Source organism: Prosopis cineraria, unplaced genomic scaffold, assembly GCF_029017545.1.
Source record: "Prosopis cineraria cultivar Desert tree isolate PC_DT_omini unplaced genomic scaffold, ASM2901754v1 PC11, whole genome shotgun sequence".
Classification (NCBI taxonomy): domain Eukaryota; kingdom Viridiplantae; phylum Streptophyta; class Magnoliopsida; order Fabales; family Fabaceae; genus Prosopis; species Prosopis cineraria.
The window spans coordinates 24,078,329-24,097,530 of record NW_026555342.1 but is presented as its reverse complement, the minus strand read 5'-3'; the positions used below and the strand labels follow the sequence as shown (position 1 = coordinate 24,097,530).

Sequence of the window (19,202 nt, the reverse complement as noted above, 5' to 3'; positions counted from 1 at the left end):
GCCAAAATGTATGATTTAATGGTTAATTAACAGTTAAATGTATGGTAATGGAATTTTTTAAATAAAGGATAGGTATGTGTTCTGTAAATTTTTATTTCAAGAGAGGTTTATGTAGATTTTAATAATAAAAGAGAGGTATCTATAATTAAGATAAAATAGAAGGAAGGTTGATGTATTTTACTCTATTAACATTAGCTCTATAATAAATACTTCCTTTATTTAAAAATATAAGATATTTTTTTGAAAGCTGGATGTTAAAAAATGTAAGGTATTTTTAGTTTTTTGAGTTGTAATTATTATCTTTTTTTTTTAAAGTATTCCGATTAATGAATGACTTTATATTTATTATAAAATGTTTAACAAGAATAAATATAAAAAAATAGGATTAATTTGAAAGTAAATAACTACTTTATTGAGGAGTGAGATTTAGTTAAATAGTTTGAAAGTAGATAACTACTTTATTGAGAGTGAGATTCAGTTAAAAATGTTTTATATTTTTAAGCAAATAGAATAGATTTCATTTTATTATATTGCATTAGCTTAGCTCATTGTAACTTCGGCTCTCAATCCCATCTACTTTTATAATTAATACAAATTCATTGCCATAGTTACTACATTTTTTTTATTTCTATTTCTATTAATTTGAGTAAATTGTGGATAAAATGATGAGTTCTTATATTTTTATAGTCGAATTTACAAGCAAGTTGTACCTTCAAGTCAGGCGTGCTGGAAAGGCAAAGATATTTGCAATTTTTTTTTTTTTTCAAACTTTGGATAGAAGATCTGCAATTACAATGATATCTTTTTCTCATACCAATAAAATTAAAAATAAATTTTTTTATATGTATTAAAAAAAAGAAAATTTTTATTTAAGAAATTAGCTATGAGATGTGACAATACTACTGTAGATAACTTTAAAAATTAAATTTTCTCTAAAAAATGAAAGACATGAGACATGGTTAGTATTTTTCCCGGCTTCATTGTTGATACTTTTTTTATTTAATTATTGGTACTGCAATATTTTTTGTTGAACAAGGCTTAGGTTAGTCGCCTCTCAATCTCAATGATCTCCAAAGTCATTGGATGTTTACAGACTTAAAAATGGCTATAGAGATATTTAAAATTATCCACCAATAAGAAATTCAAAACCAACGAAAATTAAATCTAATGGAAGGGCTAATTCTTTACAATATGGTGATTTAATATTTGAATCTATGTTGAAAGAGATACTGCATTTTAATATTTAATTGTGTCTCAAATATAATTGCTTCTAATAAAATGATACATGTGTGTAAAAAAAATGATATTCACATTAGCAATGAAATTTGAACCTACAAGTTAATTAGTTAGTTATAAACTTATAATATACTCCCTCCGTCAATGATAGAGTCAGAATCCAAAGCCAAAGTGTGCAGGATAATTTAATAAAAAATTAATATATTTTTTAAAATAATAATAATACTATAAGACTAAAATTATAGTAATATAAATAGATTGTTTATCATTTTTCCTTAAAAATTATATTAAACAAGTCAATATGATCTTTAATGTAAATATGCTCTTTATATCGTATGTAAATAATTAAACTATTTTATATCTAATAAGTTTTTGAATCTAAATATTTTTTATTTAATTTAGAGGGTGCAATATATCAAGAGTAGAGGGTACATAATTGCAAAATTCACATCACATACTTGTAATATTTTCCAAGTAAGGGGGTGCATTTGCTCCACTCACTATCATGTAGCTCTATCAGTGCCCTCTATCTCAAATTATAAAATACTTTTAAAAAAAATTTAGCATCTTAAAATATAAGATACTTTAATAAAAATTTATTAACAATATTTTTTAAATATTACCCTTTCTATATATTCTCTCTCTTCAATATTATTTTATCAATGGAATATTAAATGAAGGATATTTTTAAAAATTTATATTTTTATCTTGAAAAAATAAAATTAAAAAATATATTTAATGAGCTTTATTAATATATGAGATTTTGTTTAAAATTATTTTATAATTTAAGACGAATGGAGTAATATTCTTCATATTATGAGAGTATTTTAAATTTATAAATATTTAAAATGTGCATAATAATTTATATTAAAGTATGTGTATGTATATATGAAGTTTGCTTGTTTCGATGGCAATACTGTGGTTTCCTTGTGCAGCATGGAAAGGAATATTAGAAAGATGAAGAAGCAGAATAAAGTGAAAATGTGAACAAAACAAAAGCAACTTTATTGTGCAAAATTGTACAGCTAGCCAATTGGGTCTCTTGTATGCATTTATCATATCATATATTATCCCCCAAATCTGTCTTCATCTTTATTCCTTCTCCTTCTTCTTCTTCTTCTTCTTTGTCCCTTGTCTCTGTACTTCATTTTCTGAGAGAGGAACAAACATTAATGGCGGTCAAAGGCAAAAACTATGGCTTCCTCATCTGCATATTTGTGATGATCATTGATGTTGTTGCTGGCATTCTTGGAATTCAAGCTGAAATTGCTCAGAGCAAGGTACTCTAATGACTCCCCAAAAATTCCTATATCGATCTTTTGTTTTTAATTTTCTTCAAAATTATTTACTATGGTTAATTATGAATGATGTAATGATTTGAAACAATACATGGATAGTTAGTTCTTCACAGAATCCAATGGTATCGTGTGATTCATGTTACTATGTTTGATAACTAAGATTGTAATATATTTTGATACGATGAAATTAAATAGATGAAGCATGTGAAGATGTGGATAGTAGAGTGTAGAGATCCGAGTTTCAAAGCTTTCGAGTTAGGATTGGCTGCAACGATTCTATTGGCTGTTGCTCATTTGATTGCTAACTTGTTGGGAGGCTGCGTTTGTATTTGGAACAAGCAACAATACTTAAGAGCCTCTGCCAACAAGCAGCTTGGAATGGCTTTCCTCATTTTCTCATGGTACTTTAATCCCCACACCTTCTCTTTCTTTTTTTTTAAATAAAGAAAATTATAGTCAAATATTTTTTTTATTTAAAGAATGGATAAATAATGATGTGTAAATAAATTTAAATTTTAAAATTATTTTTTTGAGAATTAGATTTATTATATACCAAAAAAAAACAATTCTCACTTTAAGCATGACTATGTTTGACTCAAAAGATTTCAATACAAGTAATCATTTATATAGTCAAAACAAATTCCCTCTATTTTTCATAAATTCCGATTCTCATTTAATTTGCTACTCTTAGATCTATCAGGTCATAAATTAGAGACCCTAACATTATGAAATTTTAGAAAAAGACTATAGTCCTTAGTTGGGGTTAAAATTTTTCTGATTGAATATTTTTTTTATTATTCAGTTTTACATTTTCATTAATTATTACTCATCTTTTACATTTTCAATAGTCATCTTTATAACATTTTCATTACATAGTTTTTTTTATCTTTTTTCAATAGTCATCTTAAATATTTTCAATACTCATCTTTCATGGTTTTGATACTGAAAAATTTTGAAAATGTTTTTTAATATTGAAAATATGAAAAATGAGTATTTAATACATATAAGATAATCGTTGAAAACTTGAAAAATTGAGCACTGAAGATGTGAAAGATAAACAATGAAAATATGAAAAAGGAGTACTAAAAAAAATTAACTAGAAAAAGTTTTGAGGGAAAATGACAAGTAAGGACCCTATAAAAAGATTAATGATAAATTAAGATTTTTTTAAAGATTTTAATACTGGAGTATGGGAGAATGAGTTCTGAATTTAGGAACCTCAATTGTCAAAAAAAAAAAAAACTAATTTCACATTGATATTCTCATGAGATCTGTATTTGTCATTCTTTCAAATTTTAATTTCGGGTACAAGCTATAGTCATTTTTTTAAATTTTATAATTTCAGAATCTGTAACTATAAACAATGTTAAGAAAACTGGATCAATCATTGAATCGAATGAGGTATTAGTTTACAATTCAATGGTCGAATCATGGTTCTATCGCTCTTGAATAAATTAGTATGTTTTAAATAATATATACTTAAAAATATAATAATCAAAGTGAGTTTTTAATTTAAAAAAATAATATAAAATAAAAAATGAAATACCCATCACTATTCCATCATTTTTATCCAAAATATATGTACTTATTTCATAATTTATAATTTATAACTTTAAAATATATACATATATACTCATTATATACATATTTCTTACAATTTTGTTCATTGTTTTCATTTATCAATGCTCATTACTTATTAGGTACAAATATCCGTAAATTATAATTTATAAATATGAATTAATTTTTTTAAAAAAATAAAAAAAATAAAAAAAAGATTGGTTCAACCAATTAACCCACCATTATGTCAGTTCTAGTTGGTTTGAAAACAATTCAACCAATTTTTTAGCAATTCTCAGGATGGATTGCTTTTTGTGTTAATCAGATCCATCAGTCCAGTTTGATTCTGATAATATTGATTATAAACAATATTTTTAAAAGGTTTTTAAATGTCATTCTCCCCTTTTCTTTTCTACTTATCTCCAAAACCATCTTCTAGAAGATGCCAATGTGAATAAATGCTTAGCAATAAAACTAGAGAAGTGGAATAATTTGATGCAGGGTAACATTGGGAGTGGCATTCTCAATGTTGGTAACGGGGACATTAGCAAATACAAAGACAAGGTCAAGAGCACAATGTGGCATTTCAACTCATCGTTTTCTGTCCATTGGAGGCATCTTATGTTTCATCCATGGCCTCTTCACTGTTTCCTACTATGTCTCTGCTGCTGCTGCTGCTAGAGAAGACCAGAGATCAACACCACGACCAAACCCATAAATATATACTCTCTCTTATCCTAATCATAGGGTAAAGTTAATTAACTTGATCATGATTTTTAAAGAATGATCGTTAATATTTTTAAACATGTAAAAAATTTAGGAAATTACACTTAAGTCTTACAAAAAATAATTTATTATTAGAGAGTTTTATAAAATTTACAAAATACTTTTAAATCTCAAATCTTGCACATTAACAACTTGAATAAGAACATTTACAATTGGGCAACAAGCACATGCAACTTGCAAAACAAAAAAATGACAACTTATAATAGAAAATTATAAGTGTCCATTAATCAATTGTAAGGGCCCGTTATCTAAGTTATAATTGTGTAGGATTTAAAATTTAAAAAGTATTTTATAAATTTTATTAGAGTTTTTGGTAATAAATTCTGTAAAACTTAGGTGTAATTTTTTCAAAAAATTAAAATGTTTGACTTTTTACTTTTGTCATTTGCTACAATTAGTAATTACAATAAAATTTATCTAAGAATTACAACTTTGTGCAATTAATGTGCGACAATATTGCCACACACCCAAAAAAAAAAAGTTAATTGCTATCCTATATTGAGGATTAAATATAGTTTTGAAACTTTACCTTATAATTAAGATAGGAGTGAATGTGTGTGTAACTTAAATTATTTTTTACGAAGGCCTTGTAGAGTATGTGTTCTGCTTCAAAATTCATGATTTGTCCATTGTAAAATTAATTCACATTATCATCGTCGGAAATATTGTCTAATTTTTTTCTTAATTCTCCGTTCTACCGCCTGAGGAGGCAAGAATTTTTAGACGAATAAAAAGATAATTTGATAGATATAGTTTACCATTTTTACTGTTATAAACTGATTATATGCTAACTATAGACATATCTGAACCATCATCAAGGTTTAGCCCATGTAATAAGAATGGAGTATTCCTTTCTGGATTCAAATATTCATGTATTCAATTGTTCCATGATAATAAATTATACAGTCATTAACTTATAAATAATACTATTTATTATAATTTTTAATGTATGTGTATTGATATTGAAATATTTTGATGGTTAATCTAAATACTAAAGTGAAAACAGAACTTCCATACTTCCTTTATTAAAAAATATAAAATATTTTTAACAAAATCTCACCCTCCAATAAAGTTTTTACCTACTTTCAAATTAACTTTATCTTTTCATATTTATCCTTATTAAATACCTTATAATAAATATAAAATCATTATCAATAGAGATATTTTTTAAAAAATAATAATTATACCTTAAAATATTAAAAATATCTTACATTTTTAAACATTTAACTTCTCAAAAAATATTTTATATTTTTAAATAAAAAGAGTATGTCTTATCCTTTTATATTATGCTCTTATTAGTTTGGGACAATATAATTTTTAATTTTTAAATTATCTCTTAATTATTGATTTAATTTTAAAAATTTAACTTAATATGTAACTCAACCAGGTAATTCATTAAGTTAACTAAATTATTCCAAATGAAAGAAATAATAAAGATTGAATTGTTCTAATTTAAATTCTAAAACTAAATCAATAATTAAAAAATTCAAGAACTAAAAAATATATTTTTTATTATCTATATTACCATATGACCATGTCCATGAGTTTTTCAAATTCTTTAATTTCTTTTAATTGCTACATTAATTTATATATATATATATATATATATTAGTGAAATTGGTGAATTAATAGTGGACCGTTGATTTTTTGTAACAGTAATTCAAAACTAAGAAAGCTTTCTTCCATTATCTGATACAAATGCTCTACACTATCTGTAGATATTCTCAATTACAAGCAAAACCAGTCTGAATTTACGAACGTTTCTGCATCAAACAATCAACAGAGCTCAACTTTCTTGTTCAACTTTCGATCCCATGCCAATTTTCTTGGACAAGAGCAAGTTGTGAATGTTCGGCAAAACGCCGCCGTTTGAGATAGTCACGTTCGCCAGCAACCTACTCAGCTCATCATCGTTCCTCACCGCCAGTTGAATGTGCCGAGGCACAATCCGAGTCTTCTTGTTATCTCTCGCAGCATTCCCAGCCAATTCCAAGACCTGCATTTCATTCACGAATAATCACGATCAATATTCACTGTATTTTCAAATTAACGAGAGCGAGATCTATGAAGCCTGAGAATTGCACGATCGGATTCCATTTCTGAAATGGTGATTCTGAGGAATGAAACATACCTCGGCGGAGAGGTATTCAAGGATGGCGGCGAGATAGACTGGGGCGCCAGCGCCGAGACGGTCGGAGTATTTCCCGGACTTCAAGAAGCGGGCGATCCGACCCACGGGAAATTGCAGACCTGCTTTGCTGCTCCGAGAGGCACCTTTCTTGACGGTGCGAGCACTGAGGGATTTTCCTCTTCCGGCCATTGTTCTCAGAGAAGGTAGGGTTTTGCTCCTAAAGAACTTGAGGTCAGGCGTCGATGACGATTCTTGGTACGGCGGAGTCCGATGGCTCCGTTTGGTTTTTTATAACGAGGAAGGATGAAGATTTTGGGCCAATCAGGAAACGTCTCTCGGATCGTTGATCTCAGACCGTTGATTGGTGTGAATAATTGTACGGTCAGATATTAGATTTGTGACATGCGGGACTTGCAAAAGTTGCAATTGGGGGGCGCGCGTACGTGGAAAATTTAAACATGGGAGAATGACAAAAGAGTTCAAAAATACTAATTAATTTAAGTTTTAAATGTTAAATTTTAAAAAATTATAATTCAATCTTCCAATTTTAAAATTATAAATAAATTTATAATTTATTTTTTAAATTTTAATATAATTGTTAAAATTTAAAATAATAATTACAAATTCATTATAAAGAACTTACAAAATTAAAAATTAAATTGTAAATTTTTAAAATTTAACATTTGAGACTTAATTTAAATTGATTAATTTTTTTGAGGCATCTCTGTCATTCTTCCATTTATAAAATGGCAAGATTTTTTTTTGGGTTAATGATCACTTTAAGTTTTTTAATTATCCTTTTCTTAACACCGGTGATAATTTTAATGATTAAACACTGAGAGGGTTCCATTCCAGCTTTGGGGTCCAAGAGATTGACTTGGAGTTGGGGTTCATGTAGCGTGCGGTGTCCTAATCATCCACTTAGAAACAAGATAGGTAGGGATCTATATGCTCTCCATACACTCTCCACATATCTTTCTCCCTATGCAATCTTTGCCATCCATACTCTACTATCTTGATCCAACGATTCCCACTTTGAATTATTATGCCAAAACTCCATTATTATGCCACTAAAATACTTATTTCTTCCCTTCCAAATCTACACAACCACCTGTCAACATAAGTACACATCAAGAGATCCCCTAACAACAAAAGTTCTCAAGGTCAAAAGTTTGCAACAACTAGAAATTCGTACAGACCCACCAAGTTGTTATTGTCCTTGAATGAAGAAATTCCTCCGACTGCAATTTTGCTGTGAAGAAACTCATCTATCTTGCCAAGGGAGATTGATTTGGTCCCTTATGCCACCATTCCACATCGGACAAGATGATGGATGTGGTTCCTTATTTACTGTTCTCGATGCCGCTTTTTGTCACAAGCCTAGTCCAGTAAGCCACCATTTTGTGTGAGATGAATGCAGCTGTTCCGTGTCAGAGAAGGAAATTGACTGTTTTTGATGCCCCTCGCCAATGATATCACAAGATTCAATATCTAAGAGATGGATGCCATTCCTATGCTATTCTATGGTCTTAGAACTGTTAGTAACGACATCTTATCTTCATCATGCAACGCACAAATTCAATATTTGCCTCGGCAAAGTGGGAACCGTTGGATCAAGGTAGTATAGTATGGATGGCAAAGATTGCATAGGGAGAGAGATATGTAGAGAATATATGGAGAGGATCTAGATTCGGTAGGCATGAAGCCAGCTAGAATTGTGCAAAAACTCATGAGTCTTGTTTAATTCAATCCAACTCGAATAAATTTGATCTAATTCAGTTAGGAAAAATAATTTATCCAAATGCTTAAAAGGACCAATAAAGTCAGATTTCATTTTCAGGTTGAACTTGAAAAAAGACCAAGCTACAAGGCCAATTGGTCTAGTCTAATACTCTAAAATTATTTTAATATAATTATAATTAATTAATTATAATAATAAGTAGGTGGAAAATATTAAAGGATGTCAGTCACCTATACACCAGAGACACAAGACGCACTCACACAGTTACGCTCTTGCTCTTATTGACCTAGCATGCCCCTCCTGTGCCCTAGCCTCACCTCACCTTGGGTTGAAATAAATTGTTACTTTTCATAGGGAGGGAGGGAGGAAGCCAAGTGAGATATTAAATTATTAAAATCAACCTTTTCATTTGTTAATCTTATGAATCAGGTTTGCTCCTCCTCAACTTTGAGTTCTACCCAAATCAAATCATAAGTTGTCTAAGTTTTTTTAATAAAAGAAATTAGTCTTTTAATTAGGCTAAAGTCATGTCCTATCCATGCTTGTATAGTCTTAAAACCAATAAGTATTAATTCAATTAATAAAGATTTGATTTATAATATATAAAATTATGAGATCAAATTGTATTGTCAATGTGAAAACCTAATTGATTGGCAATCAATAAATTTTCTTTGAATCTAGAGATAGATTTTGATCTTAATTAGCTTCTATACTAAATTCACACTAACTTTCTTTTATATATATATATATATATATATATATAAATATTTAAATATATCGATTCCCCCTTGTCAAATTTTTATGGCCCAACTTTTGACTTTAAAACGAGAAAAATGAATTTACAAATCTTTATAGTTTTCTCTCAATTTTAAATTATATTGTGATAGATTAATTTTTCCCTTTTTTTCAATGTTTTGCTTTACTAAAATTCAAAATTGTTATTATTATTAAATTAATAATAATAAACTCATAAGCATTTGAGGATAAAGTATCGGTTGAATTATATGATAGTTGATTGCCTCTGCCCTCTATTAACCCTCAATTCCTTCACCCCACTTGTGATCCTTGCATGCCAAAATGGCTTATCCAATAATCCATCATGCAATTAATTAGAATAAGAACCTCTAAATGCAAAATCTGTGATGTTAACGGACCCAAATGCAATTCAATAAGAATTGTAAGTAGCTAGGTGGTAAAATTTTCCTCGTCTGATTTTCTTGAAATAGCATCCAACAGAATACAGTCCGAGACAAGCATACACAAATTAATCTTACACAAGAAGAAGAAAAAGAGGCTTGGAATTTTATTTTATTATTATATTAACCAAGCTTGGCTAAAACATCATTCAGAGTAGAGACTGTCTCTGCATAGCACTTTTCTGCCTCTGGTGTGCTCTTAATCTTCGCAGCATGATCCAACTGTTGATCAGTTAAAACATAATTAATTAAGTCAATCATCAAAGTTAAAAAAAAAAAAAATAGGCCATCAAATTCATAAAAAGTGTGTACTCCAGAGAGAGGATATTAAATTTGATTACATTTCACTTCTTTTTACATTTATTTTTACCTTTATATCTTTATTAAATACTAAAAATATATTAAAAATAATTTTTTTGTCCTTATTAGGAGTAATGGTGGAAATTTATTCAATTTTAAGATATAGTTAATCACAATTAAGGTTTTACTTGATTGAATGAAATATATTAAAAATAACTTATAAATAAGGTCGGATGAAGTGAATATGCAGGCATGTAATTTTTTTAATCCAATCTCTGTCTCGAATATTTATTTTACTCTTCTCTTTATCTAGGAAAATGCCCTTGTATTAAGAAACCTTACAGAAAATTGATAGTATCAATTTTTTTTAAAAAAATCAGAGAGTAAATATATTATACTGATGCTCCATAGTAAATTTTTAAAAATTCAAATTTTATTTTATCTTTTAATTTTCATACTTTTATTTTAAATTTAAAAAATAAAAACATTAAAATATTGTACTTGTTAAATGAAAATATGTTGATTCAAAAATATAAAATTTAATATGTGTGTGTATATGAATCACCTAAATCGAATATGAACCATTGATACTTCTTTTTATACATTCATGAATTTGTTATTTAAATTAAAAATAAAAAATAAAAAGTTAAACCCCAAAACTCTTAGAATTAAATTTAAATTGTTCGTACATTATTTTTTTATCACTTTGTGTTCAATATTTTTATTTGAACATAAAGGATTTTTATGATACAAAATAAGGGATTTTTATCTGATCTTTTTGTGGATCTCTATTTATAGAAAATAATGTATTTTTTAGTTATTTTAATATTTAGTTTAAATAAATATTATCAATTTTCACAAAGTAAATTCCTTTTAAAAACATAAGTATTTTTTTAATTAAAAAAAGCTTAAACAAACCGATTCAAAGACAGACTAAAAAGTCAGAATATTGTACTCATAAATTTATCAAAGTTTGATAAATATTGCGACTTGTTATTTAAAATCTGGCACAGAAAAGAAAACAAAACCTAGTTAATTGAGATGTCAAAGGAATAATTGAAGCAAATTTGATAGATGTGGAGAATGAACTTACGTTGCTGATGGTCTGGAAGAGCTTGCCAGTGAGTTCCTGGAGGGACTTCTTCTGGTCCTTTGGCTTAGCGGAGATGACAGTGTTGAGATCAAAGCGTAGGTACTCTGCCTTCAAACGCAGATCGTTCTGAACGTAAGGCCATGCCTTCTTCTCGATCAGTCCCTTCACATTCACTATGTCCTTCGCCGATTCCTTCGCCCTCTGCGCCGCCTCGCTCGGCCCCAATGGCTGCAGGAAGAACCTGTCCTTCAATGGCAGCAGCAGATCCCTTGGCTGATCCGAGTTCAGTGTCCCAGCTGCCACATTCCACAACCATTCCCATACAAATCTATAAACCTTGAATTCTCAAATTCTGTACTGGGAATCTCTAATATTGAAAGATTCAGAAGGAATGATCATCGGAAATACTTACGCAGGCCACCAGACGGCGCCGGGGGAGGGCCAACTTTGATGGGCTTGGCATCGGCAAGGACGGCCTGAACAAAGGACCCGGCGGACAGACCGGCGGCGACCAGTCCGAGCACGACACGGCGACTGGCTTCGGATTGGTCCTGCAGGGCTCTGACGACGAGCCCTTGACGGCCCAATGAGACAGTCCTTCCGTTGCCGGAGGCGTTCAAGCGGGAGCTACCTTCGAACACAGGCTGAGAGGAAGATCGCAAGCCAGCCATTGACGATGCCATAGTTTGAGCCATTAGTTAGGAGTGGAGCTTGAGATTCGTGTGAAGTGCTTCAGTGAAATGACAGAATGGGAATATAATTCTGTGGACGACGACGAGGGCGACGATACGTATTTTGGGTTTGTTTGGGAGTGAAGTGTGTGATTCAGAAACAATTGATTGAACACCTTATCTGCGATTACGAAGTCGGGATAAGTTGGATATGGTGTCTGGCCAATCAGGGCAGAGAATGATTGGCGCGAATGGAGACGAGCTGGATTATGCTTCCAGGTGGATTCCTAGTAGCACGACACGTGTAACAACGAGTAATAATTCTCAAAACCAGAGGCCCGTTTCCGGTTGTTTCCGTGAAAAAATCTTTTAATAAGGGAAAATGATAATAAAAGTCGGATAACAAGAAATTTACGAAAAGATCCCACAAAAGTTTTTTGAAAATAAATTGTAAATATTTGTTGAAAATAAATTTTGTATCATACAGATTATATAATTAACTATTAAACAACATTCAAAGAGAGCAAAGGATCATAAAAGAAGTTTAGATTATAGGGTTTTAATCTTTATATTTCTTTTAGATCTTTTGTTAATAACCTTGAATCATGATAGCTTGCATATGCATAGCAAAATGTTTTGAAAGACAAGTTTTAGGCTCATGCACATACTTATGAATTTTGAACTTAGAAAACATTTTTGTGCATTTTGATGTTCTTAACCTCTTCCTCACAAGGGACCATCCTACGCAAATTTTAGTAAATGTCATAGATTATTTTTAGTGCTGCATCTCATACTCACAAGTATTCAAAAGTTCCCTCCCGAGTTTTAGAATTCCAAAGCACTTTCGATTTTGTGATGCTCAAAACATGTGAGTTCCAATATGACGTACGTGAGTCTTAGAGTTTCAATAGCAAAATGAACTTTTGAGGCGCTCAAACTTGCATGGGCATGGTTAGTGCCAGCATGAATTTTTTAGTTCCAAAAGAGAATTTGGTTCTAAGCACTCAAAACACATGAGGTTCAATTGTAACCCATGTGAGCTTTAGTGTATCAATATAAACCAAGGTTCTAAACTTATTCTTGCGAGGTTGAAGTTTTTACCCTCACGAGGTTTGAATCAAAATTGTGACTTGAGTTCTTGTACATATTGATCCTTGTGTTGATTAATTTGTCTAACGTGTATTACTCAAGTTTGCTTTAGTATGAGTCTTGAACACTTGAGCTTTGTCAAATCCTTTTTTAGTATTCGAAACGTATCTTAGCCTTACTAATGATTTGTCCAACGGTGTATTACTCAAGTTTGCTTTAGTATGAGCCTTGAACACTCAAGCTTTGTCAAATCCTTTTTCAGTATTCAAAATGTATCTTAGCCTTACTAACAAATTCTCGATACCCATGTATTTTTTAATGTGCTCAAGAGGTTTTTCATTTCTTGAAGTTATTCTTTGTGTGGTTCAGATTGTACCCACATGAGTTTTGGAGTTTCAGAGAAACTTGTGATTTTGTTTGACTCATCTTCATGTTGTTTGGAATGTGCCAATGTGTGTTATAGTCTAAGCCTTCTTGTCAAAGTTTCTAAGCCTCTTATCCTCATGTTAGATAGCCTAACCCACTCGAGTTATTAAGGTTTGAAAAGTATTTAATGCATTTCAAGAAAAAATGCATTAACTTAGTTTTTATTATTAGACATGCAATGCAATGTCTCCAAATATCTAGTTGAAATTTCTAACTGCTATAATCATCCTCACACTATATATAAAACTTTATTTAAATGAGTAGCTAACAAATTTATGATGCATTAACTGATTTCTACCTACATTTGTATAAGTTTTTGAAAAGTTCTTTATTTCTGGTCTATAGGATTTATTATCATATCTACTCTTTGTGAGAGTTCAATTGAATTTTTTTTATTATTCATATCATCCCTTTGAAGAGAAAATTTATAGGAAATACTCTACAATTATTGTGAGAAAATTAAGGAAAGCATTTCTTTGCTACGAGTTCAAAAAAGAGATTTCTTTGTGAGATTGTAAAGTACTCATTGTTTTTAAGGGAGAGATTATAGTGGCTCACAAGTGCACGCTTAAACTTGTGAAATTTAATGGAGAAGATTTCAAAAATACTTTGATAATTGAATGTAAACCAAGTGATTAAACTAAGTCATGATAAATTGCCATGTGCAATATTTTTGTATTAGCATTTCTATCCTTACTATTTACATTCAGCCTTTCAAATTCTCTCCATCTTGATTCTTGGCTTTAGAAAAATTTTGTTATAAACCTTTTTGGCACTTCGTTTTGACATCTTTGTTTTAAATACCTATTTTTCCTTTTCAAAACTTTTTTAATATGTGTCTACAAGGATTTCAGAATTTTTATTTATTATCTACGAACTTTGGAAACTTGATTTAACTATTCTATTAAGTGTTTGGAAAACCTTTGCAACCAAGTTCTTGAAGTTAAACTTAATTCGTTTTTAACAATCTTTCTATTTTATCTTTGCGTAAGCTTATTTTGAAGAAAATCATTAAAACCATGAAATTTGGTGAAACACTCAATTTACCCCCTGTTAAGTGTAGATGTCTAACCAAACAATATTAATTCTAACAATTGCAAACAAGAATTCTAACTATAAATTAAAAGTTATATTTAAAATTTAAATATCTTATTTATTATTAAAACTCTTGAATTTATAATTATCTGAATCAATATTTATAACTTATTTTTAAAAAAAAATTTGTCAAGGACCTAACTTTTCTTAAATTCATTGTTTTGAAACTTTAACATCATTCTCCCAAATAAAAAATATTTTGAAAACTTTTAAGATTTGGTTTAAATTTTTATAAGGATAAAGTATATATTTAGTTTTTAACTTTACATAGTATTTCATTTTGATTTCTTAATTTTATTAACAAAAAATTCTTATATTGCATTTTTAAACATTGATAAATTATTTTTAAATATTAACATATTAAGTTTACTTTAAAATAGAAAAAATAATTATTTAAAATTAGCAGGTTACAGATAGAGGACTTTATAAAATTAAGAGGCCAAACAAAAATCTTATATAAAGTTTGAGGATTAAAAATAAACTTTAACCTTTTTATTATTTAATTCAACAATTTCAAGCAAAAAAAAAGTAATTTTTTATTATAACCAGATGTAAAAGAACTTTTATCTTTCAAAAAAATAATAAATTATATAAAAGGATCAAATATGAAAAATATAAATTTAGAGAAAATAATATTTATTGAAGAGGATATTAAAAATAATAATTATATAAAAGGATCAAATATCAAAAATATAAATTTAAAAATATTAAATTACTCTTAATCATATCTCATATATATTTTCTGACCACATCTCTTGTTGTATTTCAAAGTTACCAACAAAAACACATATTTTGAGAGAGAGTTATTTTTTTATAACAAGAAAATAAATAACAATAAACTAAAATAAAGCCAAGAAACCTGTAATAAGTTCATGATCTCATCTACATTGAAAATTTCGAATTCTAAAGACTAGGATATGGTGTTTTTGAAAAAATGTAATAATTTTTAAAAGAAAAAATATAACTTTAAATTTTTACACTTTACTAGCATTTTGTTATTGATTTCAACACTTTTTTTATGTTTTAGAGCTTGTTTAAAACTATTTTTATTTTATTATTCTAAAAATTGGTGTTTTATAAAACATATTCTGAGAAAAAAATAATAAAAATTAGTATTTTTTTTCATATTCTTTTGTTCTCGAGAATAATAATTCCAAAATAGTTAAAAGTTATTTAAATTTTTATGTTCTCTAGGCTAATATTTTATTTTTTTTATTCTCTAAAATACTTTTTAAAAACACGCTACCAAATAAATTTTTTTATTCTTTTATTTTGAAAAATAGAAATTGTTTTTAGAACATGTTGCCAAATAGACCCTCAAATCCCTAACTTTTATTTTTTATTGTTTTATATTCCTTCAAGGTTCCTATACTTTGTTTATAGAGAGACCTAAAACAATAAAATAAAAATAAAAGTATAGAAACTAATAACAAAATGCAAGCAAAGTACAGTGTCCCAAAATTATATTTTTTCTTTTTAAAAATAAATATTTTTAAATTATATTAATATAAGTTTTAATTATATTAATTTAATTATTTAAAAGTAATTTTTTTAAAAATCATATTGATTTTATTAAACGCAATACTACTTTTATTTCTTCTTTTTTTGTGTGTGTGAAATTAAAAACTGTACAACCTTATTTTTTAAAACATTGTCCTCATAACTTCTGTGGTACTCTCACTTTAATTTTGAGGCATTATTGATAAATTTTATACTAAGACTATAGCTTGGTCCTTCATCTTAATTTTAATTTTTATGATCCTTTAAAATAAATTTTAGCAGCATAAGATCCCCCCCTCCAATTTTTCCTTTGGCATTTATAGATAATTTAGTTGTACAATTGAATTTTGGATTTGGTGTTTTTTGGACTAATGAGCCTAACTTGTTTCATGCAATAAAATTATTATTTGGGGAGAGTAGTGCAGAACTCCAAAACGACACTGAGGGGGAAAAAACGACACTAAAGAGGGTGGCTCTTAATTTTTCCCTTATCCTCTCTCTCCCACATATGCGGCCACAGGCATAGCATAACAGCCAATTCCTATCCCTCTTTTTGGTTCAAAACAATGGCTGAAGCCATCATGGGTTTCACCATTTTCAAGTCACAGATTCACAGCTCATGTTTACAAACAAGGAGATTTGAAGCCAACCCGTCTTCAAGATTGGTGAATTCCTCTTCCACTTTCTTTTCATGAGAAAATAACATGCAATTATGTTTCCAGTTTGAAATTAATTGGTTCGTTTTCTCTTGCAGCTCAAGCAGCATTCAGCCTCTACCTTTTTCAAAGGAACTAGGCCAGTAAGTTGTTCATGTTTTCTTTTCAGCTTAGGTACCTCTCTTTTAATCCTGGTGGAGATATAGAGTTATTCTATATATGTATATGTATATGTATATGTATATGTATGTATACTATCCATTAAGAAATATTTTATTGAGATTTATGAAATATTTTGTATTCATTAGATATTATTAAGATATTTACAAGTTATTGTTAGATTCATCTATATATTGTAAGTTTTGATAGTTTATTCAGTTTTAACCCTTTCTCTTTATTTTGATTAGAACCACTCCTGAATTTCTGCTTAGTGATTCATATATATTAACAGGATAAATGTCAGTCTCATCAATTCTTACTCAAAACTTTAAGGCATGGCTATATTTTTGGTTATTTGGATATTAGATAGAGAGAGGCAAAAGCAGAAGATCCAGCCCATGTAAAGTGAATGGATTGCCAGATTTGCCCCTGATGGCTGTTATCGTTGAGCAGATTGAAGGACAGATAGATTATATAACACAGAAATCTGTTTGGCATCTCAGTGATGAAGCAATAAAGAATGTCTGTGAGTATCAAATCAATGAACTTCCTCTGCTTCTCTTCTCCAATCCAAACTGTCAGTGTTTCATTTTCGCTCTCTTTTTGTTGCAGATTCATATTACACACTATTCACTATCTGGGGCTGTTTATTCTTTGGTTCTATGAAGGTAATCAATTAACTTCCTTGCATCATTTTATAGCAGAGCTTAATTTATTAATAACAACATATATGATTCAGGACCCCTATTATGACTCGGAAACATACAGAGGAGATGGAGGAGACGGTACGGGTAATTGGATTTATGAGAAGGTAATCTTCTGAGCATGTTATCAGAAAAAGCTAAGCTATTTGATATAGAAGTTATGTAAAAGAATAAGATCTGAAATACGTGGCAATGTTGGTGTGCAGCAAGAAAAAATGGAAGCAGACGCAAGAGAGGCTCTGTGGCGAGAGGAGCTAATAGAAGAGATAGAACAAAAGGTTGGAGGGCTGAGGGAATTGGAAGAAGCAGCCAAGAAAGAGGAACTTGTCAAGTGACAAAGTTTAACCAACCAATGTTTCATTATTGTATATATATATATATATATACAAGTTTATATTCTGCAACTACCAAAAGTGGCAGGCCATCCCACATTCATCATGTCATTTGCTTATGCTTCCAATGTATTGTTGGACAACAATAGATGATACTTGTTTTGGTCATTCTATTCTGGGAGATTCCTGTCATAATTAGTTCTGCTTATTCCACAGTTACTAAAGTGTTTTGAAAACTAGATTAAACCCAAAGGCATGTTGGTCGCCTCCTTTTTCTTTTGTGTTTATTTGTATAACGATACATTTGTATATAGACAGATGGACAGACATGAAATTTATTATGTAGTTTGGCAAGCTTCTAGGAAAAATAAATAAATAAATAAATGAAAACATAATTACTGATTCGTTAGTTTAAATAAATTACATAAATACAAAATTTTTATTCCTTTAGTTTTCGAGTTGTTTTGGTATAAATCTCCATAATTTTTTTCCTTCACTCCAGATCTCTTTACTCGTCTACAATATTATTCGATCTATTTTTAAACATACCTAAAAGAACGGTTCTGTGCTGAGGTCGAATGTTGATTTCCAGCATCATCTACCATGATTTGTTTCATGTTTAGATTCGTCACCTCAGCCAAATTAACGCCGTGTTGATCACATGCCAACATATTTAATATCATTAACACCACTCATTATTCTCGGGTGTATTTAAAAATAGAGGTTAACATTGCACTCATGATAGTTTTTTTTTTTTTTTACCAACAAGGAATATTGCACTCATGAAAACTAAAAAGGATACGATGCGACAAAAAATAACTGCAAGAACCTACACGGACATGCAAAACACATTAAAATTATAAGCGCCACAAGTTTTTTGTTTAAAAAAAAAACTACATCGACAGTACACGTCTTTTCAGAATCTTGAATCAAAGTCTTGACCCATCTATATTATTCACCCTGAACATTTGACACATTCAGGAGGATCACGACAGGATATAATCCAAACGAACTAGGAAGGGTTAAATCCTATCTAATCGCGTTCAGTTTACGGGATATTATAAACCAAAGAAAATAACAATATTCAGATTTAAAGAACATCCGACCGTCCCATAGTATCAGCATCTCAAGAATGTTAATTATCTATGCCTTTATTGTTCCAAGCCTCAGGTGCATCCACTTGCTTCGCTTTGATGAATGCAATCTCGTTCAAAGTTCAGAACTAACACAAA

The 19,202-nt window shown here is 29.4% G+C and overlaps 4 protein-coding genes across 4 annotated transcripts; 2 read left to right on the top strand and 2 right to left on the bottom strand.

Annotated features, from left to right (window-relative positions):
- The first annotated feature begins 2,338 nt into the window (after positions 1 to 2,338).
- Positions 2,339 to 5,207, top strand: LOC129284771 (protein DESIGUAL 2-like). Its single transcript, XM_054920238.1, has 3 exons — positions 2,339 to 2,516; positions 2,730 to 2,935; positions 4,593 to 5,207. Exons 1-3 carry the CDS (start codon positions 2,409 to 2,411, stop codon positions 4,807 to 4,809), a joined length of 531 nt encoding a protein of 176 aa, XP_054776213.1. The 5' UTR covers positions 2,339 to 2,408; the 3' UTR covers positions 4,810 to 5,207.
- Positions 5,208 to 6,536: 1,329 nt separating this feature from the next.
- Positions 6,537 to 7,258, bottom strand: LOC129286883 (probable histone H2A.3). Its single transcript, XM_054922971.1, has 2 exons — positions 7,009 to 7,258; positions 6,537 to 6,873 (listed from the first exon to the last, which is right to left on the bottom strand). Exons 1-2 carry the CDS (start codon positions 7,195 to 7,197, stop codon positions 6,664 to 6,666), a joined length of 399 nt encoding a protein of 132 aa, XP_054778946.1. The 5' UTR covers positions 7,198 to 7,258; the 3' UTR covers positions 6,537 to 6,663.
- A 2,673-nt stretch (positions 7,259 to 9,931) lies between these two features.
- On the bottom strand, positions 9,932 to 12,143 carry LOC129286806 (oxygen-evolving enhancer protein 3-2, chloroplastic-like). The gene is made up of 3 exons (XM_054922858.1): positions 11,751 to 12,143; positions 11,339 to 11,634; positions 9,932 to 10,167 (listed from the first exon to the last, which is right to left on the bottom strand). Exons 1-3 carry the CDS (start codon positions 12,031 to 12,033, stop codon positions 10,069 to 10,071), a joined length of 678 nt encoding a protein of 225 aa, XP_054778833.1. The 5' UTR covers positions 12,034 to 12,143; the 3' UTR covers positions 9,932 to 10,068.
- Positions 12,144 to 16,624: 4,481 nt separating this feature from the next.
- Positions 16,625 to 18,237, top strand: LOC129286762 (photosynthetic NDH subunit of subcomplex B 4, chloroplastic-like). Its single transcript, XM_054922781.1, has 6 exons — positions 16,625 to 16,784; positions 16,874 to 16,918; positions 17,301 to 17,460; positions 17,547 to 17,602; positions 17,674 to 17,745; positions 17,845 to 18,237. Exons 1-6 carry the CDS (start codon positions 16,686 to 16,688, stop codon positions 17,971 to 17,973), a joined length of 561 nt encoding a protein of 186 aa, XP_054778756.1. The 5' UTR covers positions 16,625 to 16,685; the 3' UTR covers positions 17,974 to 18,237.
- The last annotated feature ends 965 nt before the right edge of the window (positions 18,238 to 19,202 follow it).

Coding starts and splice junctions, on each gene's coding strand:
- LOC129284771 (XM_054920238.1), top strand. CDS start 2,409: ATGGCGGTCAAAGGCAAAAACTATGGCTTCCTCATCTGCATATTTGTG. Junction 2,517..2,729: donor CTGAAATTGCTCAGAGCAAG/GTACTCTAATGA, acceptor GAAATTAAATAG/ATGAAGCATGTGAAGATGTG. Junction 2,936..4,592: donor GCTTTCCTCATTTTCTCATG/GTACTTTAATCC, acceptor AATTTGATGCAG/GGTAACATTGGGAGTGGCAT.
- LOC129286883 (XM_054922971.1), bottom strand. CDS start 7,197: ATGGCCGGAAGAGGAAAATCCCTCAGTGCTCGCACCGTCAAGAAAGGT. Junction 6,874..7,008: donor TTGAATACCTCTCCGCCGAG/GTATGTTTCATT, acceptor AATGAAATGCAG/GTCTTGGAATTGGCTGGGAA.
- LOC129286806 (XM_054922858.1), bottom strand. CDS start 12,033: ATGGCTCAAACTATGGCATCGTCAATGGCTGGCTTGCGATCTTCCTCT. Junction 11,635..11,750: donor GGCGCCGTCTGGTGGCCTGC/GTAAGTATTTCC, acceptor GGAATGTGGCAG/CTGGGACACTGAACTCGGAT. Junction 10,168..11,338: donor TCTTCCAGACCATCAGCAAC/GTAAGTTCATTC, acceptor ACTGATCAACAG/TTGGATCATGCTGCGAAGAT.
- LOC129286762 (XM_054922781.1), top strand. CDS start 16,686: ATGGCTGAAGCCATCATGGGTTTCACCATTTTCAAGTCACAGATTCAC. Junction 17,461..17,546: donor TGAAGCAATAAAGAATGTCT/GTGAGTATCAAA, acceptor TTTTTGTTGCAG/ATTCATATTACACACTATTC. Junction 17,603..17,673: donor TATTCTTTGGTTCTATGAAG/GTAATCAATTAA, acceptor TATATGATTCAG/GACCCCTATTATGACTCGGA.